At 42.2% G+C, this 26,194-nt stretch overlaps 1 protein-coding gene across 2 annotated transcripts in view; it reads right to left on the reverse strand.

Moving 5' to 3' along the window:
• LOC123504511 overlaps positions 1-26,194 on the reverse strand; it is a 100,782-nt gene that overhangs the window by 69,596 nt on the left and 4,992 nt on the right. The window contains exons 2-3 of one of the 2 annotated variants that reach the window (XM_045255084.1): positions 16,546-16,688; positions 15,227-15,414 (exon numbers count right to left, since the gene is read on the reverse strand). The exons of the other annotated variant lie outside the window; for it this stretch is intronic. Coding sequence (XP_045111019.1) covers positions 15,377-15,414; positions 16,546-16,688 — 181 coding nt within the window. The 3' untranslated portion in view covers positions 15,227-15,376. The remainder of the gene's footprint in view (positions 1-15,226; positions 15,415-16,545; positions 16,689-26,194) is intronic. 2 annotated transcript variants of the gene reach the window in all.

Genomic DNA, 26,194 nt, shown 5'->3' on the forward strand with positions numbered 1-26,194 from the left:
CACATTTGTACCTCCACAGCAGCAGTTCCCCTCCCCAGCTTTCTGTGGGCCCTCACTCCTCCAGGTGGTCCGCAGCACCAAGCTTCTAGGTGTCTTGGTTGATGATCAGTTAACATGGAAGCAGCATGTTTCCAACATCATCAGGTCAGCCTCATATAAAATCTATTTACTGCGCCGACTCAGGTCCCTGGGAGCACCGGCAGATGAGCTGAGGGAGTGTACCTCATCTTTATACTCCCTAAGCTCATGCACGCCCCCAGCGTGGTCCTCCTCCCTGAACCTCACACAACGACAACAGCTGGAGAGGGTTCAGAGGAGGCGTTCAGGGTCATCCTTGGGCCTGCCTACAGGTCCCACGAGGACGCCCTGACCTGCCTGAGTCTGCCGAGGCTGGCCACAAGACACCAGGAAGCCTTGGAAAAATTTGGGGAAGGACTGCTGCGTCATCCACGTCTCCGCCACCTGCTACCACCCGACGTGCCTCCCCCTGCTCGCGCCACCCGACACCATAATCGCGTGGCGCCTTTGAGAGCACCGCGCACGGATCGGTACCGGCTCAGCGGTGCCCACTATTGTGCGAGCTTTAAATAAATAAGTGAATTTCTAGGTTAAGTTTATCCATAGTTAGGTTAAGCATTTTTAGTTCATTGTGGTAATGTCCCACCCCCCCCTGTACATTTTCAGTGTATTTTTTTTTTTTTTTACATTGCCTAATTAATAAACCGTTTATTATTATTATTATTATAAATCTCAGACATTTCGCGCCACTTTTGACTTGAATAGAAACTGTTACTCAAAAATTTATCGATAATCTGTAACAATAAAATAGCATATCAGTGCATATATTTATTTTATTAGGCTATTTTGTCATAAATCATCATTCATAGTACGATTTTTTAACTCAGTATTAATTGTTATGCTTTATTGCGCATAGCCTACTTTTGTTAGGCTATTATTTTTATTATTATTATTATTATTATTATTATTATTTTATTATCATTATTATTATTAAGTATTATCATTATTATTTCAGCAACTTTCCCAAACATTACCTATGACCATCCAACACTGTTCCTACCCAACATCATGCATCACCACTTATCACCACTATCCTGTCATCATCCAGCATCACATCTTCTCACTATGACTCATCATCATCCATCATTATTCCTACCCACTATAACCCCTCTAGGGGGAAGACGAGAGTGGGGAAGGTGGGCGTGGGATGATGATACGTGACAAAATTACACAAAATTACACAATGTTACACTAATATTCAATATTTATTAGAAATTGTCAAGCAAATACTAAGTAACACATCTTCTTACTAAATTCTATCATATGGAGGTATTTCCTCATTACTAGTTTTTCGAGTATTTTAGCTTTGAATATGTCCGAGAAAACACAAAATCACGCATCGAAAATTCCATTTTGGGCACAAAATCACATTGCTACTTTTGCGTCCTCACCACTAAAAAATAGGTTGCACCTTGACAATTAGGCGTATTCAATCAACAGCCGCCATCAGTCATCGACGCTCCAGCCTCCACTCCCCACCGATGTCTCGGCCAGACCTGAGTAAGTATATGTTTGTCTGTCTCACTGTCTGTTACAAGTTCATGCTTCAGTGTTATTCAACCTGAGTATCTGAATGTCTATCTACCTTATAGTGTCAGTTAGCCGTACAATGTACATCATGTCAACCTCAGTACCCTCACAGTGCCAATAAACCTGACAGTAGCCTACTTGTCAGGTTCATAGTATCTGTCATCCTCACGGGCTCAAATCATCCTTACAATGCCAATTAACCTTATAACGCCTTTTCAATGACAAAAAAAAAAAAAAAAAAAAACATGCAGTGTCTGATCATCACCACTAATGAACCTTTGTGTTATTCGACGTTGCGATGTCAACCTTATTATTGTTACTTATAAACCATGTGTGTGTGTGTGTGTGTGTGTGTGTGTGTGTGTGTGTGTGTGTGTGTGTGTGTGTGTGTTGTTTGTTTAAAATTTATTTATCATACAAATTTTTCCTCAGGTTATTGACGTGCAAAGATGTCGTCTGACGAGGCAGCTGAAGTTGATGCTGGCGGCGAGCGTCAGCCATGATGACAATAGTGACGGTGACGTGCCTGAACCTTCCGTGGAAGAAAACGCACCAGGAATCCAGCAGTGTGGAAAAAATGTTGCAAAACACAAGAGAAATGTTGGTGAGGCTTACATCAGTGTGAAAACAAACAGACATGTAGCAGCCCGTGCTATTGGCCCTCCTTGTGCTGACGGGTGTTTTGACAGGGTAGGACGTGAAGGAATTCGAGCCATATTTGAAGCTTTTTGGGCACTAGGAGATTATGAACTCCAAAACGCCTATATTCAAAAACTGGTGAAGACTGTGCCCATCAAGCGAAAGCGTACACTGGCAGAAGTCAGCAGGCGTAGCCATACTTTTCTCTACAGTGTGATGATTAACGGTGCCTCACATAGTGTTTGCAAAGAGGATTTGCCAGTATGCATGGCCTTAGTCTTAGCCGTGTTGAAAGTGCAAGCAAGAAAATGACGTTGACCGAACCCTAATTGCAGATAAACGCGAAGGCGAGTTCCTCAAAACAAAATTGTGGGGATGCAGGCGGATCGAGTCAGAGAACACATCAAACTTTTGCCTGCCATGTCGTGCCACTACAGTCGCTTCAAGGCTCCACACCGTCGCTACCTAGACTCGTCCCTTACCATCAATGATTCTCTAGAATGGATGGAAAAGGAACACAGTAATGAACCGTTTGTCACCTTCAGCTACTACAGTGATGTCTTCACCAAGGAATTCAACATTTGCTTTGCACCTCCTGATTCTGACACCTGTACCACTTGTGATACTTTGAATGCTGCAATTAAGAATGATGCTGAAAACCTGGAGAAGGTAGCAGAACATCAAATGAATTTACAGGCACACAAGGCAGAAGCAGACGAAGCACAGAACCTTATGAAAATATGGAAAAATAATGATGATGATGATGTTCGTGCAGTTGCTGTAGACCTCCAACAAACTCTCCCAACACCTCGCTTGTCAGCTGGAATCTCTTACTACAAACGCAAAATGTGGACTTATAACTTGTGCATATTTAATTTGAAAACAGAAAATCAACCATGTATGTGTGGAATGAAAGTGTAGCTAAGCGTGGTTCTGTGGAGATTGCTAGTTGCTTAAAGGACTGGGTGTTTCGTGAATATGCTAGATGTGCTTTTGAAAACTAGTTGTGTTTTCTGATAACTGTGGAGGACAAAATAAGAACATAAACATGGTCCTCAACTATCTCCATGAGTTGCATTGTGGGCGAATACAGGACATCAAACACATCTTTTTGGTGCCAGGACATACATTCATGGGTTGTGACAGGTCCTTTGGGCTTATTGAAAAACGCCTGAAACGACATGGCAATGTGGTGCTTCCTCGTGATTACTGCAGTGTTATGAAAAGTGCTGCCTCTACTTTCACGGTTGAAGAAATGGACCAGTCAAAGTTCCTGAATTTAGACCTGCTGAAGACGATGGTAACGAGGAGGAGAGCTACAGCTTCAACATTCAAGAACGCAAAGATGATCATTCTCAACTCGGAGTACAAAGAGGGTTATGTTCTTCTGCAGGATTATGATGCCACTAACTTCACCAACGCCACAAGAATGCGCCTCATGCCAGGAAGAGATCCATACAGTCCCAACAACTTCAACCTCAGTACCATACAGTTGACTCCCAAATATGACCGTCCTCTCAGACTTGATCAGGAGAAAGTGGCAGATATCAGGTCACTGTATCCACTTCTGAGTGTTGCTGAACAACAGTTTTATGAGAACATCTTCCAGAATCAAGAAGATAATCAAATAGATGCCTCTAATGACGATGAAGATCATGTTGACAACTACACACTGGACTATCATAAGGAATAAAAATAAACATTTGTGTATGGTTTTGTTTTCATAATACTAGAAAGTAGTGCAACACAATGTGAGGAAACAAATTATTGCAATATATTGTAGCATAATAATAATTATTATGCTACAATATATTGCAATAATCGATGTGACTGCATTTTAAGTGTATGCTGGTGTAAATTATTTTTTCTACACACACACACACACACACACACACACACGTACAGGAATAACGAACTTTTGAGTCTCTCTCTCTCTCTCTCTCTCTCTCTCTCAGCGAGAAGGGCTACTATTTGGGCAGTACTCTCTCTCTCTCTCTCTCTCTCTCTCTCTCTCTCTCTCTCTCTCTCTCTCTCTCTCTCAGTTGATAGGTATTTTTTCACTGATCATTGACTGATGTTGAGACACTGACTTATTATTATTAATATTACTATTATTTATTTTCTCGAATTTATTTTTGTATTCAGTTCTCGGTCTTACTACTGATATTAAAATCTTTATAGTTTCATCAATTATTATTATTTTCCGCCTGTGACTATAAGAGGTACCAAGAGATTTTCTAATAAAACTCGGTTACTAAGTTGTATTTGTTTTTCCTCATAATTATGACATCCTGGTTAATGACCACGTAACAGAGTAACTGCAAGGTTTATGAATAATTATATGAAGCAGGATTAGCTACTTATGTAACTGTTGAGCGCCAAAGAAGATGATGTGGTGTGAGGCGTCGAGCCTATGTTGATTGGTTGGGTTAAAGAAAAAAAAACTGCAACTGGCAACAATCGAGATGTAGGACGCGCAGCCTTGAAATCCCAGCCATCAATCATGACTCACTCAGTGTTCACTTGTCAGTTGTGTTGGTGGCAGTGCACGGGAATATTTTCGAGATCCACCCACAAGCAATAAAACTGTGAACTGCAAGGCTGGGTGAAGCGCTGATCATGCTCAACCATAAGAAGTGTCTTGTCTTGGTATGCCGCCTATACACACTTGCACACGTGTGTATTGTACACCCGCACTCAGCACATTAAGTAAAGACATACTGATAATAATCCTTGCTTGGAAGCAAAAGAATTTAAGGGAAATAAAAGTGATTTGTTGAGCTGACTTTATAGAGCAGTACTTGCGGCGACATTTCTGTGATGACTATCTTGATCAGATACAATGGCGCTACAAAACATCTCGGCGTCACCAAACAAACATAACAAAATATTAATGCATTGGTAAGTTTGAAGTAGTTAGTAATGCAGTGTTTTATGAGCGTATTAGCCATGAGACATCTACGAGTATACCTACACTCCATCGTATAGTATAATCGCCGCATAATGCTACGTCTTCAGTCCTTGGCGCCAAGTCACCGACTGTATTATTCTTTCACCTGGTATTATCAAGACAGTCACATAATACTGAGTATACCTAGCATGACTGTGATGCGAAAATTTATTAATACTGGTAGGGAAGTGGTGAAGAGATGGGTGGGTAGTAGTAGTAGTAGTCTATAGTAGTAGTAGTAGTAGTAGCAGCAGCAGCAGCAGCAGCAGCAGCAGCAGCAGCAGCAGCAGTAGTAGTAGTAGTAGTAGTAGTAGTAGTAGGCTTCTTTATAGCCATTAAATATTCAATATTTTACGTTGGCAACGTATGCCATAGACGGACAACCTACTATTCTCTACTGACTCAATTAATCATGCACATGGCATTATTAGCTTTTAAATGACACACAATTGCATGTTCCGCAACTTCAAAGCTATTTTTCTCGTTTTTGTTGTTTTGGCGCTTACGTGGTTGTCGCTCCGGGCGCCAGATATGGTAGATGCTATGTGTAACAGGGCGAGGCCTTAATACCCCCTAGAGAAACCACTCACAAGGACAATTCCACCGACTTCTCTATGAAGTATTAATGCCTCTCCGCACGCCTTGTCCACAGACGGTGATGAATCACAGACTGTGACAACACGCGCAGTATATATATTACTATACTTTCATTTTACGACAAGTGCTTCCTGACACCTGTCAGACTGACATCCCTAACCTACACTACTACAATATATGATGTGTACAGCACATCCGGTGATGTACACACAAGACCAGACACCACCTACGGGTGACAACCGCTATACACGGAGTCCAGATACTCATCACAGACAAGTCTGGCGGACGACAACTACGCACCACTGGCCGACAAGAAGCCTCTCAGCATTCAATAGTGTGCGTGGCTACTACCACTACAATACAGTATACTACTGAAACTATACAAAAGATGGTGGGGGGCACACAGCCACCCACCAAACCCCACTGGTGACTACAACCACCAACAGCAAAAACAGGACGAAACAATAACTCGTCCCTCCGCGTCCCCAGACCCGAGTGGACGAACGCACGAGAAATGCAGCCCCAACCGGCCACACTTTCTCAGAACAATAAGCCCGTTGTTCTACACAGCCATGGTCTACCGAGTAACAAGCCAGCTACTCAAGGGAGGGCACAACTCCCAGACCGATGACTAATGAGTACTTCTAAAGCACAGTCCAGCCACACATGTCTCTTCCTGTGCCGAGATCGTATGTGTTAACTCCGCTGAAGACTGGCCGGTACTGTAAACAGTCTACTATTGATACTACACAAAAGATGATAGGGGCATACAGCCGCCCACCAAACCACACTGGTGACCACGGCCACCAACAAACAAACAGGACGAGACAAAGCGTGTCTATCCTCCGCGCCGCCACCCCATGAGTGGACGAACGCACGAGAAATGCAGCCCCAACCAGCCACACTTTCTCAGAACAACAAGCCCGTTGTTCTACATAGCCACGGTCTACCGAGTAACAAGCCAGCTACTCAAGGGAGGGCACAACTCCCAGACCAATGACTGATGAGTACCTCTAAAGCACAGTCTAGCCATACGTGTCTCTTCCTGTGCCGAGATCGTACGTGTTAACTCCGCTGAAGACTGGCCGGTACTGATGCAAGGCTCGCAGGCACACAAAATCACGACTTATCATACCCACGTGGTGAGTCCCCATTAGCATCTCGCCGGCTCACACTCGCACCCTCACCCTCCATTGGTGAGGTGAAAAGGCCAGTAACTCTCTCCATGTGCTCACAAGGACTCGTTTTCACAAACAAATAAAATAATATAAGTAATAATACCCCACACAATACACTACACTACTATAAAAGCACTTGGTTTATCGTGGCGAGGTCGCCACTTTATGTTAGGTACGCCACGGCTGCGGTTAACTGCTACAGCTCACTAGAGTGTTATTCAGGCAAAATCGCCAACTTTATTGCGGTCAGTACAGTGGAAGAACATAAAACCCCACAGAGTCCCCACTACTATAACTCACACGCGCCGTAACCCTCAGGTTCTTTCAAGGTTGCCAACAGTGTATAATTTCCCCCACTGTAAGGAAATCTCATTAGCAACTCCTTCTCCTCCTGTACCCAACCAAGTAGAATTTATAAATGGTAGATGTTATGTGTAACAGGGCAAGGCCTTAATACCCCCCTAGAGAAACCGCCCACAAGGACAATTCCACCCACCTGTCAGACTGACACCCCTAGCCTACGACTACTACAATATATGATGTGTATAGCACATCCGGTGATGTACACACAAGCCCAGACACCACCTACGGGTGACAACAGCCCTACACAGAGTCCAGATACCCGTCACAGACAAGTCTGGCGGACGACAACTACGCACCCACTGGCCTGCAGTACGAAGCTTCTCAGCTTTTCACTAACGTGCGTGGCTACAACCACTACAATACAGTATACTACTGATACTACACAAAAGATGATGGGGGCACACAGCCGCCCACCAAACCACACTGGTGACCATGGCCACCAACAAACCAAACAGGACGAAACAATACGTGTCTCTCCTCCGCGCCGCCACATCATGAGTGGACGAACGCACGAGAAATGCAGCCAAACTTACTACACCTCTCCTAGAACAACAAGCCCGTTGCTCTAACAGTCACGGTCTACCCAGTAGCAAGCCAGCTACTCAACAGGAGGGCACAACTCCCAGACCGATGACTAATGAGTACTGCTAACGCACAGTTCAGCCACACGTGTCTCTTACTGTGCCATGAACGTACGTGTTAACTCCGCTGAAGACTGGCCGGTACTATAAACAGCACACTACTGATACTACTCAACAGATGGTGGGGGCACCCAGCCGCCCACCAAACCACACTGGTGACCACAGCCACCAACAAAACAAACAGCACGAGGAAATAACGCGTCCCTCCGTGCCGCCACACCCGAATCGACGAACGCACAAGAAGGGTAGCCAAACTTGTCACGCTTCTCTAAGAACAACAAGCCCGTTGTTCTACCGCCACGGTCTACCGAGTAACAAGCCAGCTACTCAAGGGAGGGCACAACTTCCAGACCGATGACTAGTGAGCAACAAGAGAAGCCCAGCAACACGAATCTCCCTACCCTGTGTCAGACCACGAGAGTGCGTGTCTATCACCGCTGAAGGCTACCTTGATACTGAGGCGAGGCTCGCAGGCTCAACAAAATGGTGGAAACAAAGAGAGGGTGGTTGGCCGCACAGTGGAACAGCAACAGCGCGCGCTTGGGTGGCCAGAGGCTACACATATACTATAAATAAATAAAGGGGAAATAATGACTAATGAGTACTTCTAAAGCACAGTCCAGCCACACGTGTCTCTTCCTGTGCCGAGATCGTACGTGTTAACTCCGCTGAAGACTGGCCGGTACTGATGCGAGGCTCGCAGGCACACAAAATGGTGGAAACAAAGAAAGGGTGGTTGGCTGCACAGCGGAACAGTGACAGCCCGCACTTGAGGCCATAGGCTATGTATATAATAAAATAATAAATTAAAAGGGGAAACAAGGCAGTGCCCCTCACATGCCCTCCCTTAAAAGAAAAAATTTTGGAAACAAAACATTTACAAAATATTTTTAAAAGGCATGGAACTGATTAAATGGAATGGCCCCAGGACAGACAATCGGCCACAACGTTGTCTGCTCCTCATATATCTTACTATGACATTGTACTCCTGGGCTCACTCAGTATGGGGGCCGTTTGACAGGCTCTGCGTCCCCAACATCAATGTTATGTGCTATCAACTGTGTCCTGCCTGGGACACTGCTAAACACAGAGGAGTACTTCCTCAGCCGCTAAAGCAACTCATCTTGCTGATCCCCTAAGTGTTCAACCTTCTCTTTCAAGAGATGGAGGCTATTCCGCTCCCACTGCCCTGTAGGAACAACAGATTCAGGCCCAATAACTTCTAGAGCCTCTCCCTCCCGGCAGAAAAATAAAACTGAAGATGCCTCTTGCACAGCAGAACTAAAAGAGCCCTTCTGGCTAGTAGAACGAAAATAGGGCTTCAGCATGTTAACGTGACACAGCTGAGCCCTCTTGCGCCGGTCAGGAGTGACCACCAGGTAGTCGAAGTCACCCACCTTCTTCTCTACAACATAGGGGCCACTATAGCGGGCAGCAAGCGGCTGGCCCTGAAGTGGTAACAGCACGAGCACTTCATCTCCAGGGGCAAAACTCCGATACTCGGCCCTTCGGTCATAATACCCCTTCATACTCTGCTGGGCCTTACACAGGTGGGCCTGCGCCACCTCTAATGCCTTGGCTAATCTCTCTACTGCTCATAAGGCTCTTAAGCAGTGAGACAGGGCGCTCAGGCGACGGCTGACACCAAGCCTCCCGAACAACGTCGAGCGGTCCACGCACTCGGTGTCCAAACACTAGCTGATTGGGTGAGAAACCCAAGGACTCAGTGGGCGCTTCTCTCACCGCAAATAAGACAAAGGGACACCCTCGTCCCAATCCTTATCTCTCTCCATGCAGAAACTCTTGAGCATGGTCTTGAGAGTTTGATGATGTCTCTCAGGGCTCCCTGAGACTGCGGATGATAAGCACTGGACACAATATGCTTGATCCCCACGCAGTCATCGTATCCTTAAACAACTTTGAAGTAAAGTTGGTCCCCTGATCGGACTGCAGCTCTGCTGGCAATCCAAAGTGTGTAAAGAAGGTTAACAAAGCCTTCAGCACCACCTTAGAGTGAGTGCTTCTCAGGGAATTGCTTCAGGGTACCGCGTGGTAACATCCATTATGGTCAACAAATACTTGTGACCAGCCCTGGTAGTAGGCAGAGGACCTACTATATCAATCAAAACCCTCGTGAAGGGAGGATCAACAGCAGGGATGGGGTGGAGTGGCGCCACAGGGGTGTCTGATTAGGCTTGCCCACCACTTGACAAGTGTGGCAGCACTTAAGAATCGTGGCTACTTCTCCAGACATGCTGGGCCACCAAAATTGCGACGCAGGCGAGCGACGGTCTTTCGGATGCCCAGGTGTCCAGCCATGGGCCCCTCATGTGCCAACAGCACAAGTGCCTCACGCAGCTTATGCGGCACAACTACTTGCAGTAGTTCACCACCGTCACTCTCCTGCCATCTACGACACAACACCCCTTGATGCAAGACAAACTCCTCCCTGCCCTCCAACTCCTCACTTCCCTCACCCACTCGAGCAAAGAAGGAGGCCAACGCCGGGTCCTCCTGCTGCCTACGAATGAGCTCTGCAGGCTCTAGCTGGGTAAGAGAAAGGGGGACTATAGGGTCATGGGGTTGAGGCAACGCTGCAACCCTACGTCCCACACGGCATCGAGGACGGAGAGCTGGCCCAGGCTGCTCCGCTCCTGCCATGTGATCCGGTGAGTCCTCAGAAGGATCATCACCACCAGCCAGGCAGTCACCAGGCAAGGGAACAGCTCGCTCCCTGCCTCCACGATGCTCCACAGGGGAGAAACTTCCAACTCCCCGCAGAACTGGAAGTCTCCCACCCTGGGTGCCAACTTCCAACAAACTGCCTGACTTATCATGCTGGGGCCTGTGCTGAACATCAGAGCCCTCAGCCTCCACACCAGGAAGCAACTCAGCACGAGTGCTCCTCCGGAGTGCTCTGCAGAGTGAGGATAACCATCAAACAACTCAGCTACACCCAACACTCCGTCCTCACTCTCAGCAACAACTCCCAAAGCCGAGTCCGGTGCATTAACAAGTGACTCACGCCGTCACCGTCAGCCTCTACACCAGAACTCAATGGTGAGCCCAACACTGGCTCCACCACATCAGCACTGTTACTCCCATCTGGAGTCAATCCCACCTGGCTGCTAGCAGCCTCCTGGGTAGTAACAGGCTCTCTCTCAGCCCGGCGGGCCTGAGAGCGGTAATAACATTTACAGAGTCTTGCACCACTGGCCCAGACTCTTCAGCAACCTCATCCTCATCAGAGGTTGGGATCCATACACGACCACCAGCCAAATCATTCCCAAGCAGGAAGTCCACTCCTGCGACTGGCAGTTCGTCTGCCACTGCTACCTGAGCCGTAGCAGTGACAAGAGGACATGACAGCGTCACCTCAGCCGTCACGAACTCCTCCACAGTGTTAAGTCCACGACACAACACTGCCTTGCTAGATGTCACCTTCCTACCAGTGACATTTCGGCACACTGACTGCTGTGCTCCCGTATCACGCAGTACAGTGACGGGATACTTTGTGCCATCAATCTCAACCGTGCCTCCACACAGGAAAGGACGGCACCAGTCAAGCTCACTATCCTTAGGTGCGGGCGAGGCAACAGGGGAGGGACAGGTGGGCCAACCTGCTCTCCTCCTCCAAACACAACTCAGGCACACGCCGTGCCTTCTCACTTCTAAAGCCTGAAGGAGCAGTCAACTCATCACCACAAACTTGGTCTGGCCACACCAACAAGGCAACTGGTTTCTGCGAGGACTTGGGAGTTTCAGCTGTTACTAACTTTGGGCAATTGAACTTAAAATGCCCTTTTCCTCGGCAGTGATAGCACGTAGGCTGGTAATCATACTTGGGAGTTCTAGGGGCCGCCTTCCCGCCGTCCCATCCTTCGCAGAAGAAGGAGGGGTGGGGGCCTGGGGCTTTCCCAAACCCATCTTACTGCCGAATCCAGTATATCGCCTAAAGTGGCCTGGAGAGCCCGAGGAAGAACTGCCACCACTCCCTGGGCCTCCCTTAGGACCACCTTCCTTACGACTCCAACTCCCAGGCTGCTGCACAGGACGGTGGGCCAACACATAATCATCAGCCCATGTAGCAGCCTCCTTCAAAGTCCTAAACCTCTTCTCCCTCAACAGAGGTACCAGCTCCTTATCAGCAATATCAATGAACTGCTCCATAACTACTAACTCCTTCAAAGCCTCGAGAGAGTCAACACCCTCGCTTGCAATCCACCTCTCAAACACTTGCTCCAGTGAACGAGCACACTCGAGGTAGGAGTCACTTGCTCGCTTCCTCTTTCCTCTGAATTGCAAGCGATAGGCTTCTGGTCGCAGCTCATATGCCCGCAAGATGTCAGCCTTAAACTCCTCATAATCATCCAGATCATCAGCTGACATTTTATCATAAACTTCAAGGCTTTTCCCTTGAGTTTATTCGCGACCAAGCCTACCCATCTCTCTCGAGACCAAGCAAACTCCTTGGCTTTCCTCTCGAAGCGAACAAACCATTCAGCCACCTTAGCCTCATCAAATTCGGGGACTAGCTGGAGACTTTGAACTAAAGTACGCTCTACACTCTGTTCTCCTCCTCCTCCTACACTACCAACAACTCCAGGCGTACTTACTGCATGGCGAGTTCTCTCCCACTCCAACTCTCTATCTTTATCTGCCCTTTCTCTCTCCATCTCCAATCTCATCATCTCCATCTCTCTAGCCTCCTTCTCTGCTGCTAGTCTGTTTGACTCTCGTCTCTCTTCCGCAGCTAATCTCTTCAACTCTCGCCTCTCTTCTGCTTCTATCTCCATTTTCCTCATTTCCAGCTTCAATCGCAGTTCCTCCAGTCTGGCAGCTGACTGGACACTATCAGCAATACTGCTTGCTGGACTAGATCGTCGGGAGCCTCCCCTGCTTCCGATACTTCGGCCAGGGCTAATATGTCCCACATGACCTTCACTGGGACCACTACATCCGTTATCATGAGACATACGTGCGTCCTCACTGACCCCACGCGTGGCCAACGACTCATCATACACACGTGGTGAGTCTCTCCGGCTCACACTCGCATCCTCACCCTCCATTGGTGAGGTGAAAAGGCCAGTAACTCTCTCCATGGTGCTCACAAGGACTCGTTCTCACAAACAATAAAATAATATAAGTAATAATACCCCACACAATACACTACACCACTATAAAAGCACTTGGTTTATCCTGGCGAGGTCGCCACTTTTATGTTACGTATGCCACACGGCTGCAGTTAATTGCTACAGCTCACAAGAGTGTTATTCTGGCAAAATCGCCAACTTTGTTACGGTCAGTACAGTGGGGATTATAAAACACTCCACAGAGACCCCACTACTATAACTCACAGCCGCCGTAACCCTCAGGTTCTTTCAAGGTCGCCAACAGTGTATAATTTCCCCCCACTGTAAGGGAATCTCCTCAACAACTCCTTCTCCTCCTGTGCCCAACCAAGTAGAATTTATAAATGGTAGATGTTATGTGTAACAGGGCGAGGCCTTAATACCCCCTAGAGAAACCGCCCACAAGGACAATTCCACCCACTTCTCTATGAAGTATTAATGCCTCTCCACACGCCTTGTCCACAGACTGTGATAACTCACAGACCGGAACAACGCGCGCGGTATATAAGTATACTATCTTACTACAAGTGTTTCCTAACAACTGTCAGACTGACACCCTTAGCCTACAATCTACTACAACATATGATGTGTACAGCACATCCGGTGATGTACACACAAGCCCAGACACCACCTACGGGTAACAACAACTATACACAAAGTCCAAATATTCGTTGCAGACAAGTCTGGTGGACGACAACTACGCACCACTGGCCGACATAGCCTCTCACCATTCAATAGTGTGCGTGGCTACTACCACTACAATACAGTATACTACTGAAACTATACAAAAGATGGTCGGGGCACACAGCCGCCCACCAAACCACACTGGTGACCATGACCACCAACAAACAAACAGGACGAAACAAAGTATGTCTCTCCTCCGCACCGCTACCCGAGTGGATGAACGCACGAGTAATGTAGCCCCAACCGGCCACACTTTCTCAGAACAACAAGCCCGTTGTTCTAACAGTCACGGTCTACCCAGTAGCAAGCCAGCTACTCAACAGGAGGGCACAACTCCCAGACCAATGACTTATGAGTACTGCTAAGGCACAGTCCAGCCACACGTGTCTCTTCCTGTGCCGAGATCGTACATGTTAACTCCGCTGAAGACTGGCCGGTACTGAGGCGAGGCTCGCAGACACACAAAATGGTGGAAACAAAGAGAGGGTGGTTGGCCGCACAGCGGAACAGCGACAGCCCACGCTTGGGGCCGCCAGAGGCTACACATATAATATAATTAAGTAAAGGGGAAATAATGCGGTGGCCCTCACAATATATATATATTAGTTGTTTTCTTACCTTCCAGACTTCTTTTGCAGAGTTCGCAGGCGAAATGAGGTGCCCAAGGTTTGTCCTGATCCCAGCAGGCATGCCGAAATATGTTTTGTAAGCCTCGTGCATTTTCAGTGATCTTTCCAGAGAGTACTTTTTAGCTCCAGTTTTGATAAACTCACCACAGATGTCGCAAAATGCATCTGCCGGATGCTGAACAACCTCTGGATGCCATGCTTGATGAATGCAGATAGTAATGACTGATGACGATCGACTTGTTTATACATTAATGGCTAGAAGTGAACTGACCTGTTAAGCATACCTTCCCTGCATTTATACTGCCTTATACATTGCAGGAATGTTCTAGAAGTTCGTTAAATGTTTGGAAAGAATAGTTTGGAAGGTTCTGGAGTCATTTAGAAAGTTAATTTTTTTCACCAAATTAATTTACAATCTGTCTGGATTGGTAGGAATAATTTAAATTAGCCTATTATAATAGGCTAGTTTCAAAACATCGCTGGCCAGTTTATAAAAATCAAAGTTTAAAGAGAATAAGTATTATATTCTTGTTTTTTTAGATGAAAGGAAATAGAAAATAACATTAATTAACCAAAGAAAAAAACAAGTCAAAATTTTGTTACACCATGTTATGGTTGACTGCTTAGTGCTACCACCTAGTGATGAGCATTCTGTTAGAACAGCTGTTTAGGCATGAAATTTTAAATATCATTTCATATTCTTGAATATTTTAGATCATTTTAGGTATTATGTTTTTAGCTTTTGTGTCAATTTCATAGTAATAAACAATAGTATCTGTGTAAGTACGTTCTTGTTCCTACTTACTAAAGAGTGATTGAGAATGTAAGTCCCCACAACATGGAGGAGAAAGAGGTGTCTCCCTGGCCTCCATGAGTCCCTTTCCTATGAAATATTCACATCCTCCTTGAACATATTCCTTTTGGGAGTAGTATGTGCAGTCCCTATGAGTAGCAGTTACTTTTGTTTCTTTTGTTCCAACATTTGAAGCAGAACTGTAGGTGGTTGGACACTTACTATTAGGGTTTTAAAAGTAAATATTCATCTGATATAGTGGTCACACAGGTATACAGAAAAAAAAGTAAAAACTGACTGCTTGTTTATGTTGAAATGCTAAAAGTCAGTGGTGTTTTTAATCTGTTTGAATTATTTTATTCATTTTACTGTAGATAAACTTAATTGACAACCCAGTACTTAAAAGATGCAGCATTAGATGCCACAGTTATGAAGTGATGTGTGTAGCAGTGATTGGTGGCAATCAATGTCTATGTCATTAAAATCACTGCAGCAGCTAGGAGGCTGGCACAGAAATTGATATAGAGAATTTCAGGGGTAGCGATAGGTGGCTGTGGTGATTCCACAATCAACACAGACTTTTTAATAGTACTGTGCAGAATGAAGCTGGCGATGTGGACAAAGCCAGCATCACATGACATGGCTGCATGTTGTGGTAGTATACTAATTGTACTTCATGTTTATGAAGTCTTTTTTTTCTTCTTCCCTTGCTCAGCTATTACTGTTAGATTAGTTTTAGTGTTAGGTTAACTTAGATTGAGGTTTTTTTTTTAGTTTAGTTGGTCCGGAAAACAAAAATAGACAAAATTTCATATTTCCTAAAAAGTCCAAGGAGACAAATGACCATATTTGGCACACAATGGACCCATTTGTGTTATCTGAACTTTTTTCATTATCTGTACCAGTGCCTGCAGCATTTAGTCCGGAAAAACAAAGGTCAAATGTATGTGGATTCATTTTGGAAATCCACCATCCACTAATTCACTGGCAGGAAGAGTTTGCTGTATGGTAGGCAAGTGGCTAACCCACTAAATCGCTTCAACTATCAATGCTCTAAGGACTAGCTGTGTCAGCACATCTAATAATCATTTGAGCACTTATTTCTATCAGATAATCATGGGACACAAAAAGCTTACAAATATAGACAAAGCTCATTTCTTGGCCAAACTTCTTAGTTATGGCTATTAATTCTTTTAAGGAAACAGGAATCATACATTTGTTTTCTCAATTCCACACAATACAAATGAGAAATGACAAGAAGCAAAAGCATTATGACATGCAGATTATTTTTGAAGTCAAAGGAGATACATACAACTCAAAAGAAATCTCACCATTCTTGCTGTTCCCAATCAGTGTTAAGATGGGATCTGCATGGTTATTTAAGCCACCTTCCTTCTCTGTTTTGTCCATCAACTTTCCATACTGCTGCAGGAGTTCACAGGACTTGTCAGCTACTGAGTCATCATTGATATTACTGTAACAAATCAAATTTCAACTTGTAGTAAACAACACTATAATTAGTTCACTTTTGTGTACTCTAACCCCTACTATATGTTGTTTCCTTGAAATGGCATTTCTAACCCATATCCTTTCATATATTCAACTTTTCCCTTAAATAGTACAGTACTATGACACTACAGTCTTACATTTTATCCTCTCACACTCACTCTTTTAATACTATCAATGGGCTAGAGGAGAAAGAAAAGTACTAGATAAGGGGAGAAAGACCATTATTATGGTTTTACATAAATATAAATGGTAGTAAAAATTATATAAAAAAATTATAGAAAAATACAGTTATGTTGAGAAACAAGGCCACTGTTATAGTCTCACAAAAATATAAACAGTAGTAATAATTACATTAATAATTATAGAAAATGTAGTTGTGTTGTGCGACAAGAAAAAATAAAAGTATCTTAGTCTTATTAAAACAAGTAATGGAAGCAACAGAAAAGAAAATGATCAAGAAACAGGGAAAATTCAGGCTAATATTTATGACCTGACAGCCTCTATCATCCAATAAGTAATGTAGCCTATTTGACAGTTAGGAGACTATGTGCCACTTACATCATAATAAAAGGCAGTTAAGAGATTGTACATAATAATTGTGTACAGTAGAACCTCAGTTGCCAAACTTCTCCTTCCAAAAATTTTGAGCTAAAAATTGCCCCAGTTGTCATATCCACAGGAATGCCTACAACCAAGCCAACTGGTTGATTTCAGGTTGAAATATGGCATGACTCAGCACACATCCTACTCCCTGAAGCACCTATCCTCCATCAAATGCCTTTGTGCATCTCACAGCTGGAATGAACAAAGGATTGTTGTTGCTACAATAACGGCATCTAGCTAAAAGAAAGACAGCATATGCTGATTTTCTTGGTGATGTTTATCATGCATCACTAACTATCCTGGAAAAGGTGAGGTCCCTCCGTGCTGCAATTAGCTGTGATGAGGTCATTAGCAACAAAAACAAACATTTTGCAGGCTCTCGAGACTTGCCACACCAACAAAGCATCTAGGTCCTAGGAAATAATTTTTCTAGTGATCCATATCTATAATAAAGTTCTTATTTTTCTCTTTTTCTTCATGTATTTTGAACAGTAATATTATTTCAAAGATGCTTTGCTGGTATGACAAGTCTTAGGAGTCAAGAAATTCTATGAGATGTTTATTTGGGCTGCAACATTGGCTAATGACATCATCAGAGCTAATTGCAGCACAGAAGGCACCACCTATTCTAGAACAGCTAGTGATACATGATAAATGTTGTCAAGATCAGCATATGTGGTCTTGCTTTCAGTTAGACACCATTACTATAGTAACAATGATCCCTTGTTTATCCCAGCTGAGAGGTGTAAAAATGTATCTGATACAAGTTATGTGCTGCTAAGTCTCTCTTAAATACAGCCCTGGGAACCAAAGTCTATTCTACATTGATTCCTCTGGGAAAAACTGTTTGGGTCTTTTAACACTTTGGTTTGCAAACAGCCTTCAGGAACAAATTAAGTAAAAAAAAAAACAGAGGGTTCCATGTATAGAGCAATTAAAATGCACATGACAGTTGTGAGATTACAAAACGTATATAGATACTATGAAATCTTAAAGTTATTACAAAGCACTGCATGATCAGCATAATGAACCAGATAATGAAAATAATGTTAAGGATTATAATGAATAGAATCAAGAATGAAAGAAAAGATATCATCAGAGCAGTATGGGTTTTTGGAGAGCAAGAGAACTAATGCAATACTTGTAATGAGAAAATTTTTAAAGAATGATTAAAAAACAAAGAAATGTATTCCTTTGTGAGTGAGGTGAGCAGACATCCCAAGCTGAGCTGTGCTGCTACACTGTTGATGCTACTCTCCAACCTTTGTTTTATGTATTTCGCCAGCCAGTTCCTATATTGGCTGCTCCAGGTATGCTTTTACTGATATGTCAGTCATGGATATGTAAATTCTCATAACATGGGAGTAAACATACAGGAAATATGTGGCTAATTACACTCCGACCCACTCCCCATTTCTGTGACGTCATTAACAACAGTGAACCAAGGCCTATCCTTATATAGGCTGAGCTATCTGTGACAATATTCTGCCATAGTGCCCTATCAACAGCAAAGAGATGACGAAGACGAACAAAACCAGGAAATTGGACATGCAGCCAAGCAAGGATCAACTACTGAACAAGCAGCTACATCACTCCCTCCAGTGCCCCCTACTGCAGTGACACCTGTGTTAACCACCACTAGCGTTTCAACCATTAAAGTTACCTCACCAGCCAACATAATGAGTCTCCTTACCTCTGACACTGTCAACATCTCAGAGGAAGAGTAAGACAATAGTGAATACCATTGTGAAAGCTGTGCAGATTATCATCAACCAAAGAGGTCAATCAATGGTATGGATACAAAACCATATCACTCAACTTTAAAATAGGATTACACATCTAGAAAATGAAATGGAGGAAGTGAATTTATATGAAAGATGGGATATCCTCATAATCAGTGGCCCCAATTTGCCAAAAGAAAAACAGAACGAGAACTCTGTAGAAAAGGTAGTAAGATCAATTAAGGATAATCTCCACATAAATATTGAGCATAAAGACATAAACGTTGCACATAGGCTGGGCTCAAGGAGTGCACAGAACACAAATAGACTAATCATTGTCAAACTGCACAGTAGGCAACAAAACTATGAAATAATGAGGGCTTGTGTTACTGGGAGACCGAATCTTTACATCAATGAGACTTTGACACCTAAATGCACGTTATTGTTTAAGAAAATTTGGGAAATAAGAACAGCATAGAGATCTTTTTCAACAGTGTTATACACATGATGGCAAAATATATGTGAAACTTTAAATCTCTAATCAAAAACATGTTATCACTACTGATGCAACACTTGCAGACTTCTTAGGTAAATACCCTGTACTACAAACTACCCCTGTGTTGAGTTAATTCCAACACAGGTGCTGGTACTATGACCATCTTTACTTATTATTTACTTAAATTGCCATAACTATATATCATATATGACCTGTTTTCCCTCTTTCCTTATTAGTCTGACCTACTCACTTCCTACCTTTTGTGCACAACCTTTACCTCTTCTTAACACTCCTTTACTGTTAGATACTCTACTCTCTATTCTATATATACTTAAATACTCTTGTTATCTTGCCACAATAAGCTTATCATTTCATATCTGATACTTTTCCTAGTTACTTATTGTTCATACTTGTTACTCTTCATAATTACTTATTTATTTCCCAATTAACAATGATGCATACTTACCAATATTCTAAATAATGAACATCCATATTATTTTACGCTTCATCCTTTTGTTAACATTATTATATCAAGCGATATGAATACTAAACTTACCATTATGATGATATTTAGCAATTGATACCTCTTCTACTACTACTACTACTACTACTCCTAATGCTACTGCTGCTACTACTGATATTCCTATTACTATTACTGTTACTGTTATTACTGCTTTTTACTGTTATTAATGCCACTGCTATTATTGTCACTACTGCTACTATTAATGTTTGTTTTTTTAGTTTGTACTGATATTATTACCACTTGTGATACTGTCATTACTACTACTAATATGTACTATAATTACTACAACCATTACTACTGCTACTATCATTGTTACTAGAACTAATACTATGGCCACTATTACTATTATTATGGCTACTATTACTACTATAACTACTACTACTACTACTACTACTGCTGCTGCTGCTGCTGCTGCTGCTGCTGCTGCTGCTGCTGCTACTACTACTACTACTACTACTACTACTACTACTACTACTACTACTACTACTCCTCCTCCTCCTCCTCCTCCTCCTATTCCTACTACTACTATTACTATGATTTTTACACTACTACTGCTACTTCTAATTTTACTACTAGTACTACCACTACTACTACTACAGGTTGAACCTCCTTAATCCGGTATTCTTTCATCTGGAAAAATTTTTGTTTGCAGGAATTTTTTTATTTGCTGGACCGCCGCTAGGACGCGGCGGCGCTGTACTGTGTTTTGGAGCCCGGGCATTCTGGGTCAGGGCTCTCACTTTTAAGGTAATTACCTTAGTTTAAGGTAATTTAGATACTTTTAAGGTAATGTCTAAGGTAATGCAATTTTTAAGGTATTTCTAAGGTAATTTGAGTATATTTAAGGTAGTGTTTAAGGTAATTGTTAAATGCAATTCTGATATACTGTAATAGCCAAAATGGGATGATATTTATGGTTCTGAACAACAACCCCAGTATATTCTGCGCCACAAACTATTTTTTACGAAGACTTGGCGAGTCTGGTTCACGTACAGTACAAGTTCAATTCAAAAGTCGAGAATATCATGACTCCCATATCCGGTTGCGGACGCGTTCCGTACTCGTCACTGGCTCGTCATCTATAAATACTCTCCGTCGTGACGACGTCGGTACTCTGTTCACAACAACCGTAGCAAACTGCTGGACACAGTAGATGGCATCCCAATACTCGTCTACTCCTGAGGTAAGATATTCATTGGTTTTGTGTTATTGAACTTGCAGCTTAAAGGCTGATTTTTTTTACATATTAGTATAATATCTATTATGTATAGTAATTAGTAATTTTGAACATGCTAGTATAACACCATGATTTTTTGTAATAATTGGAAGACCAGCTAGTTTATCTTATAAGAATAATTTCTAGAAAATTCAGTATGATAAAGTAATCGTATAACTCATAAGTCGTCAGTTATTTATACTTTTGGTTTTGCACATTGTGTTCTCTCTCTCTCTCTCTCTCTCTCTCTCTCTCTCTCTCTCATATGTCATTAAAGGTACCATGAGTATAGAATGTGCACTTATATCAAGATAAATAAATATGTATATATATATATGTATATATATATATATATATATATATATATATATATATATATATATATATATATATATATATATATATGAAAAAACTAAGGTAATTTTCAGGATATGGTCCAACAGATCTAAGGTAATTTGGTGAAATCTAGAGTAAAAATTGGCAACATCTAAGCTAATGCTTTCTTCTACTTGTGGGAACCCTGTTCTGGGTCAAATTTGGATCAGTACCACGCTGCCGCTCATTGCAAACCCCCCAGGTGCATAAACATTTTTTTCTGTAATTTTTGCCCCTAAACATGGCTTCCAAGCAACCAGGAAGTGATAGTGTTGTGTGTGAACCAAAGAAAAGTGCAAACATATGACAATATCAGTGCAACAGAAAGTGGACCTATTGAGGAAGCTAGATAAAGGTGTTTCAGTGCGGACCCTATGCCAACAATACAACATTGACTCATCAACCGTCTATGATATGAAAAAGCAGAAGAATCAACTTCTCAAGTTTTACAGTGAGTGTGAGAGCAAGAGGAACATGGAGGTTCGTAGAACACTTAAGGAGGGTAAAAGCAATGATTTAGACTGTGCTCTCATACAGTGGTTTAAGCTTCGGCGCAGTGGTAACATCCCTGTGTCCGGCGAGATGATAATGGCGCAGGCAAAAATTTTCCATGCTGAACTTAATTTACGTGTTTTTCTATACACTTCCACATGTCTATTTTCATGTACAATTATCATATATCAAACTAATGTTACAGCTACACTTGTATAATACAGGGTAAGTATATAAAGGGTGTTTTGGGGACCACATATAGTTCAGAATTTTCCATGGTCCGGCAAGTCTAAGGTCCGGTGGTTGCCAGATTTGGGAGGTTCAACCTGTACTACTACTACTACTACTACTACTACTACTACTATTACTACTATTATCATTACTATTGATATAATTATTCTTATTATTATCATTACTATTTACACGAGTGATAATCTTATTGCTACTATTACAACAACTTTTACTTCTACTATTACTACTACCACTACTACTACTACTATTACTACTACTACTACTATTTCTACCACTATTACTATCACTACTACTACTATTTCTACTACTATACTACCACCACCACCACTATTACTACTACTACTACTACTACTACACTTCCATTAACGATGTGAAATCATCTACCCTAATTACTATTGGTATTCCGCAAGGCAGTGTGTTAGGAGTAGGACCTATACTATTCCTAATATATATTTCTGATATGTGATATTTTTTCTGACTCTAAATGTATTTTATTTGCAGATGACATGACAGTTTACCTAGTAGGACCGGACACACAGCAACTTGTCTATGACCATGTTAATAATGAACTTCAAAAATTATACCAATGGTGGCTTTGAAACAGGCTTACAATCAAGACTGACAAAACTTACTTCATGCTATTCACTGTTAAAAATATACAGAACTTACCTGATACACACATAAATAACAGAACAATCTTAAAAACAGATAAATTTAAGTTTCTTGGCATTACTTATGATGATTCATTAACTTCTAAATTTCATATAGTTAATTTTACATTAAAAATTTGTAGACATGTTGCTTTGTTATACCAGATCAAAGATTTTATGCCAACTGATGTACTAAAATCCATTTACTATGCACATATCTATTCACTACTAACATACTGCAATCCAATGTGGTCCACTGCATACTCTACATATTTAACTCTGCATTTACAACTTCAAAAATTGCTTGAATTATAATCAACAGCAGCTACTTAGAGCACACAAATCCTCTCTTTCAACAGACTAGAATTTTGAAACTTAATGATATAACAAAACTTGCAAAAGCCACATGCATGTATAATAATGAAATCCACACTTGCAACCTTCTCCCACGGCATGGCTACACCACCACCACCATGACCTGCTCACTCTCTCCCAACACAGATTGTCAAAGTTCCAACACTCAACCACATATCTTGGACCTTCTATATGGAATTCTATCCACCTAAACATACAAGATGCACCTTCCCTTAACACATTTAAGACAAGACTTACAAATTATATCTTGTCTAATTATTAGTCATTATTATTATTATTATTATTATTATTATTATTATCATTATTATTGGAGGAGGTGGAAAGAAACACAGGTTTAAGGAGTTGAGTTTATTCTCGACTAGTTTTGCTTGTGGCTTCTTCAGAGGAACTGAGGAAGCTCTGCTTGTAACCCAGTATTTATACCTGGGGTGCTGATCGTGTGTGCGTCGGTGACACCCATACTGCTTGTTGATTGGCCTGACTCTGCGCGCTGTCATTTTCTGTCCCACGGGACAGAGGATGACAGCACACTTCACTTTATGCATTACAAAACAATCCTTTCTTGCAGGTAAAGCTTGTAAAAAGCTAATAGAAATGTTGTTTTGTGAACATATATGCATATATAAGACAGTAACACAGGACCAGCTGGAGATTCAAATGGGGACCAAATCGTGCAATCGCAAGTCAAAGTCGTGCTCGGCGAAATATGGTATATTTTACCGATTCGTGTATATGCGAGATTCATGTTCGGCAAGGTATGACTATATATACAGTAATACTCCGCTTAACAAACAGGATAGAGGGTGTCAAAGCTGTTCGTAGAGCGAAAATTCGTTAAGCGGATGTAATTTTCCCATAGGAAATAATGGAAATAGGGGGGGGATGCATTCTGGGCTGGTCCCCAACATACCACATGGGTTAAAAATATATATATATATATATATATATATATATATATATATATATATATATATATATATATATATATATATATATATATATATATATATATATATATACGTTTGGCAGCATATTGGGCCACCGGTGTACCACTACTTTATGATGCCATATGAGTCATTGGAAGTCAGAGGAGCTACGTACAAATTCTCTCACATTCTCATTTATGTTCACAAAACAACATTTCTATTAGCTTTTACAAAACTTGCCCCAAGAGGATTGTTTTGTAATGCATTAAGTGAAATCTTACATGGAATACCAAAAATAAAGCAGAGATGAGATGAACCACAGGCAGGCGGAGACTTGCGGCGACTCAGCCACTTCTTCTTCTTATGACCCTTTTAGCCTGCGTGTTGTCTTTCCCCATGATATTTGTTTCCACTCCTCTATTGCCTGCTATAATGGATATCATATCTTAGTATTCATATGCGCTCATGCCATGAGGATAACCTCGACTCCGTGGCACTGAGTGACAGTGAATTATTAATGAAATACCATGGTATTTCATTAATAATTCACTGTCACTCAGTTCCACAGTCAAGGTTATCCTCATGGCATGAGGGTATATGAACACTAAGATATGATATCCATTATAGCAGGCAATAGAGGAAGGGAAACAAATATCATGGGGAAAGACAACATGCAGGCTAAAAGGGTCATAAGAAGAAGAAGCGCCGAGTCGCCGGTCTCCCACTCGCCTGTGGCTCATCTCATCTCTGCTTTATTTTTGGTATTCCATGTAAGATTTCACTTTATGCATTACAAAACAATCCTTTCTTGGGGGCAAGGTTTATAAAAAGCTAATAGAAATGTTGTTTTGTGAACATAAATGCATATATAGACAGCAACACCACCTGGAGAGGTGGTGTTCCCAGCAACCTCAGAGCAACCTGATACCAACCTTGTCACCGTCCCTCCAAGCATTCATGGATGCCATTTCGCTGCAAGAGGTTGCTCTGACGTTAAAGAATCTTGGATCCAGCTCCAGGAGCGCTAGAGACCGAGGCGGTGAGCCAGCCAATCACAGCGAAACTACCGCGTACGGTCCCTCACCCGGCAAATTCAAACCCAGAAAATTCGCTAAAACGAATGTGGTTGTACGTTATGCGGATTTTTGGGCTAACTTTATATAGTACGTTAAACCGGAAATTCGTTAAACGAACGTTCGTTAAGCGGAATATTACTGTATATATATATATATATATATATATATATATATATATATATATATATATATATATATATATATATATATATATATATATATATATATATATATATATATATATATATATAGTCCGCGCAAAAGTTCTTGCGGCACCAACACAATAACTGTAAGCGGCATCAAACAGTACATTAACAGTAATATAATGGGTACTTACAAATGGTTAGTATTTCAATGGTCTTCCTTTCTTCTTCAGGCACTCCTTGAGACATTTAGGTACAGAATCAGCTAAGTTTTTTAGATGTTCTGCGTCGATATTCCTCCACGCCTGCTGCACTGCCTCGATCAGCTGCGGGATGGTGCGTGTGTCAAGCTGCCTTAGATCCCTTTTAATGATGGCCCACAGGTTTTTGATGGGATTTAAATCTGGAGAATTTCCTGACCAGTCTACAATAAAATCTACCTGACAGTCTTTTAGCCACTGCTGTACATCACGGGCAGTATGACATGGTGCCCCATCCTGCATAAAAATGTCAGTCTGGCAAGCCTCAAAACAATCAAGCAGGTGGTCACACAAAAGCTCCAGGTAGGTGTTTTTATTGAGGTTTTCATTCCTCGGCAGCACAACTAATTGTCCCTGGCCATG

Source organism: Portunus trituberculatus, chromosome 16 (assembly GCF_017591435.1).
Source record: "Portunus trituberculatus isolate SZX2019 chromosome 16, ASM1759143v1, whole genome shotgun sequence".
Classification (NCBI taxonomy): domain Eukaryota; kingdom Metazoa; phylum Arthropoda; class Malacostraca; order Decapoda; family Portunidae; genus Portunus; species Portunus trituberculatus.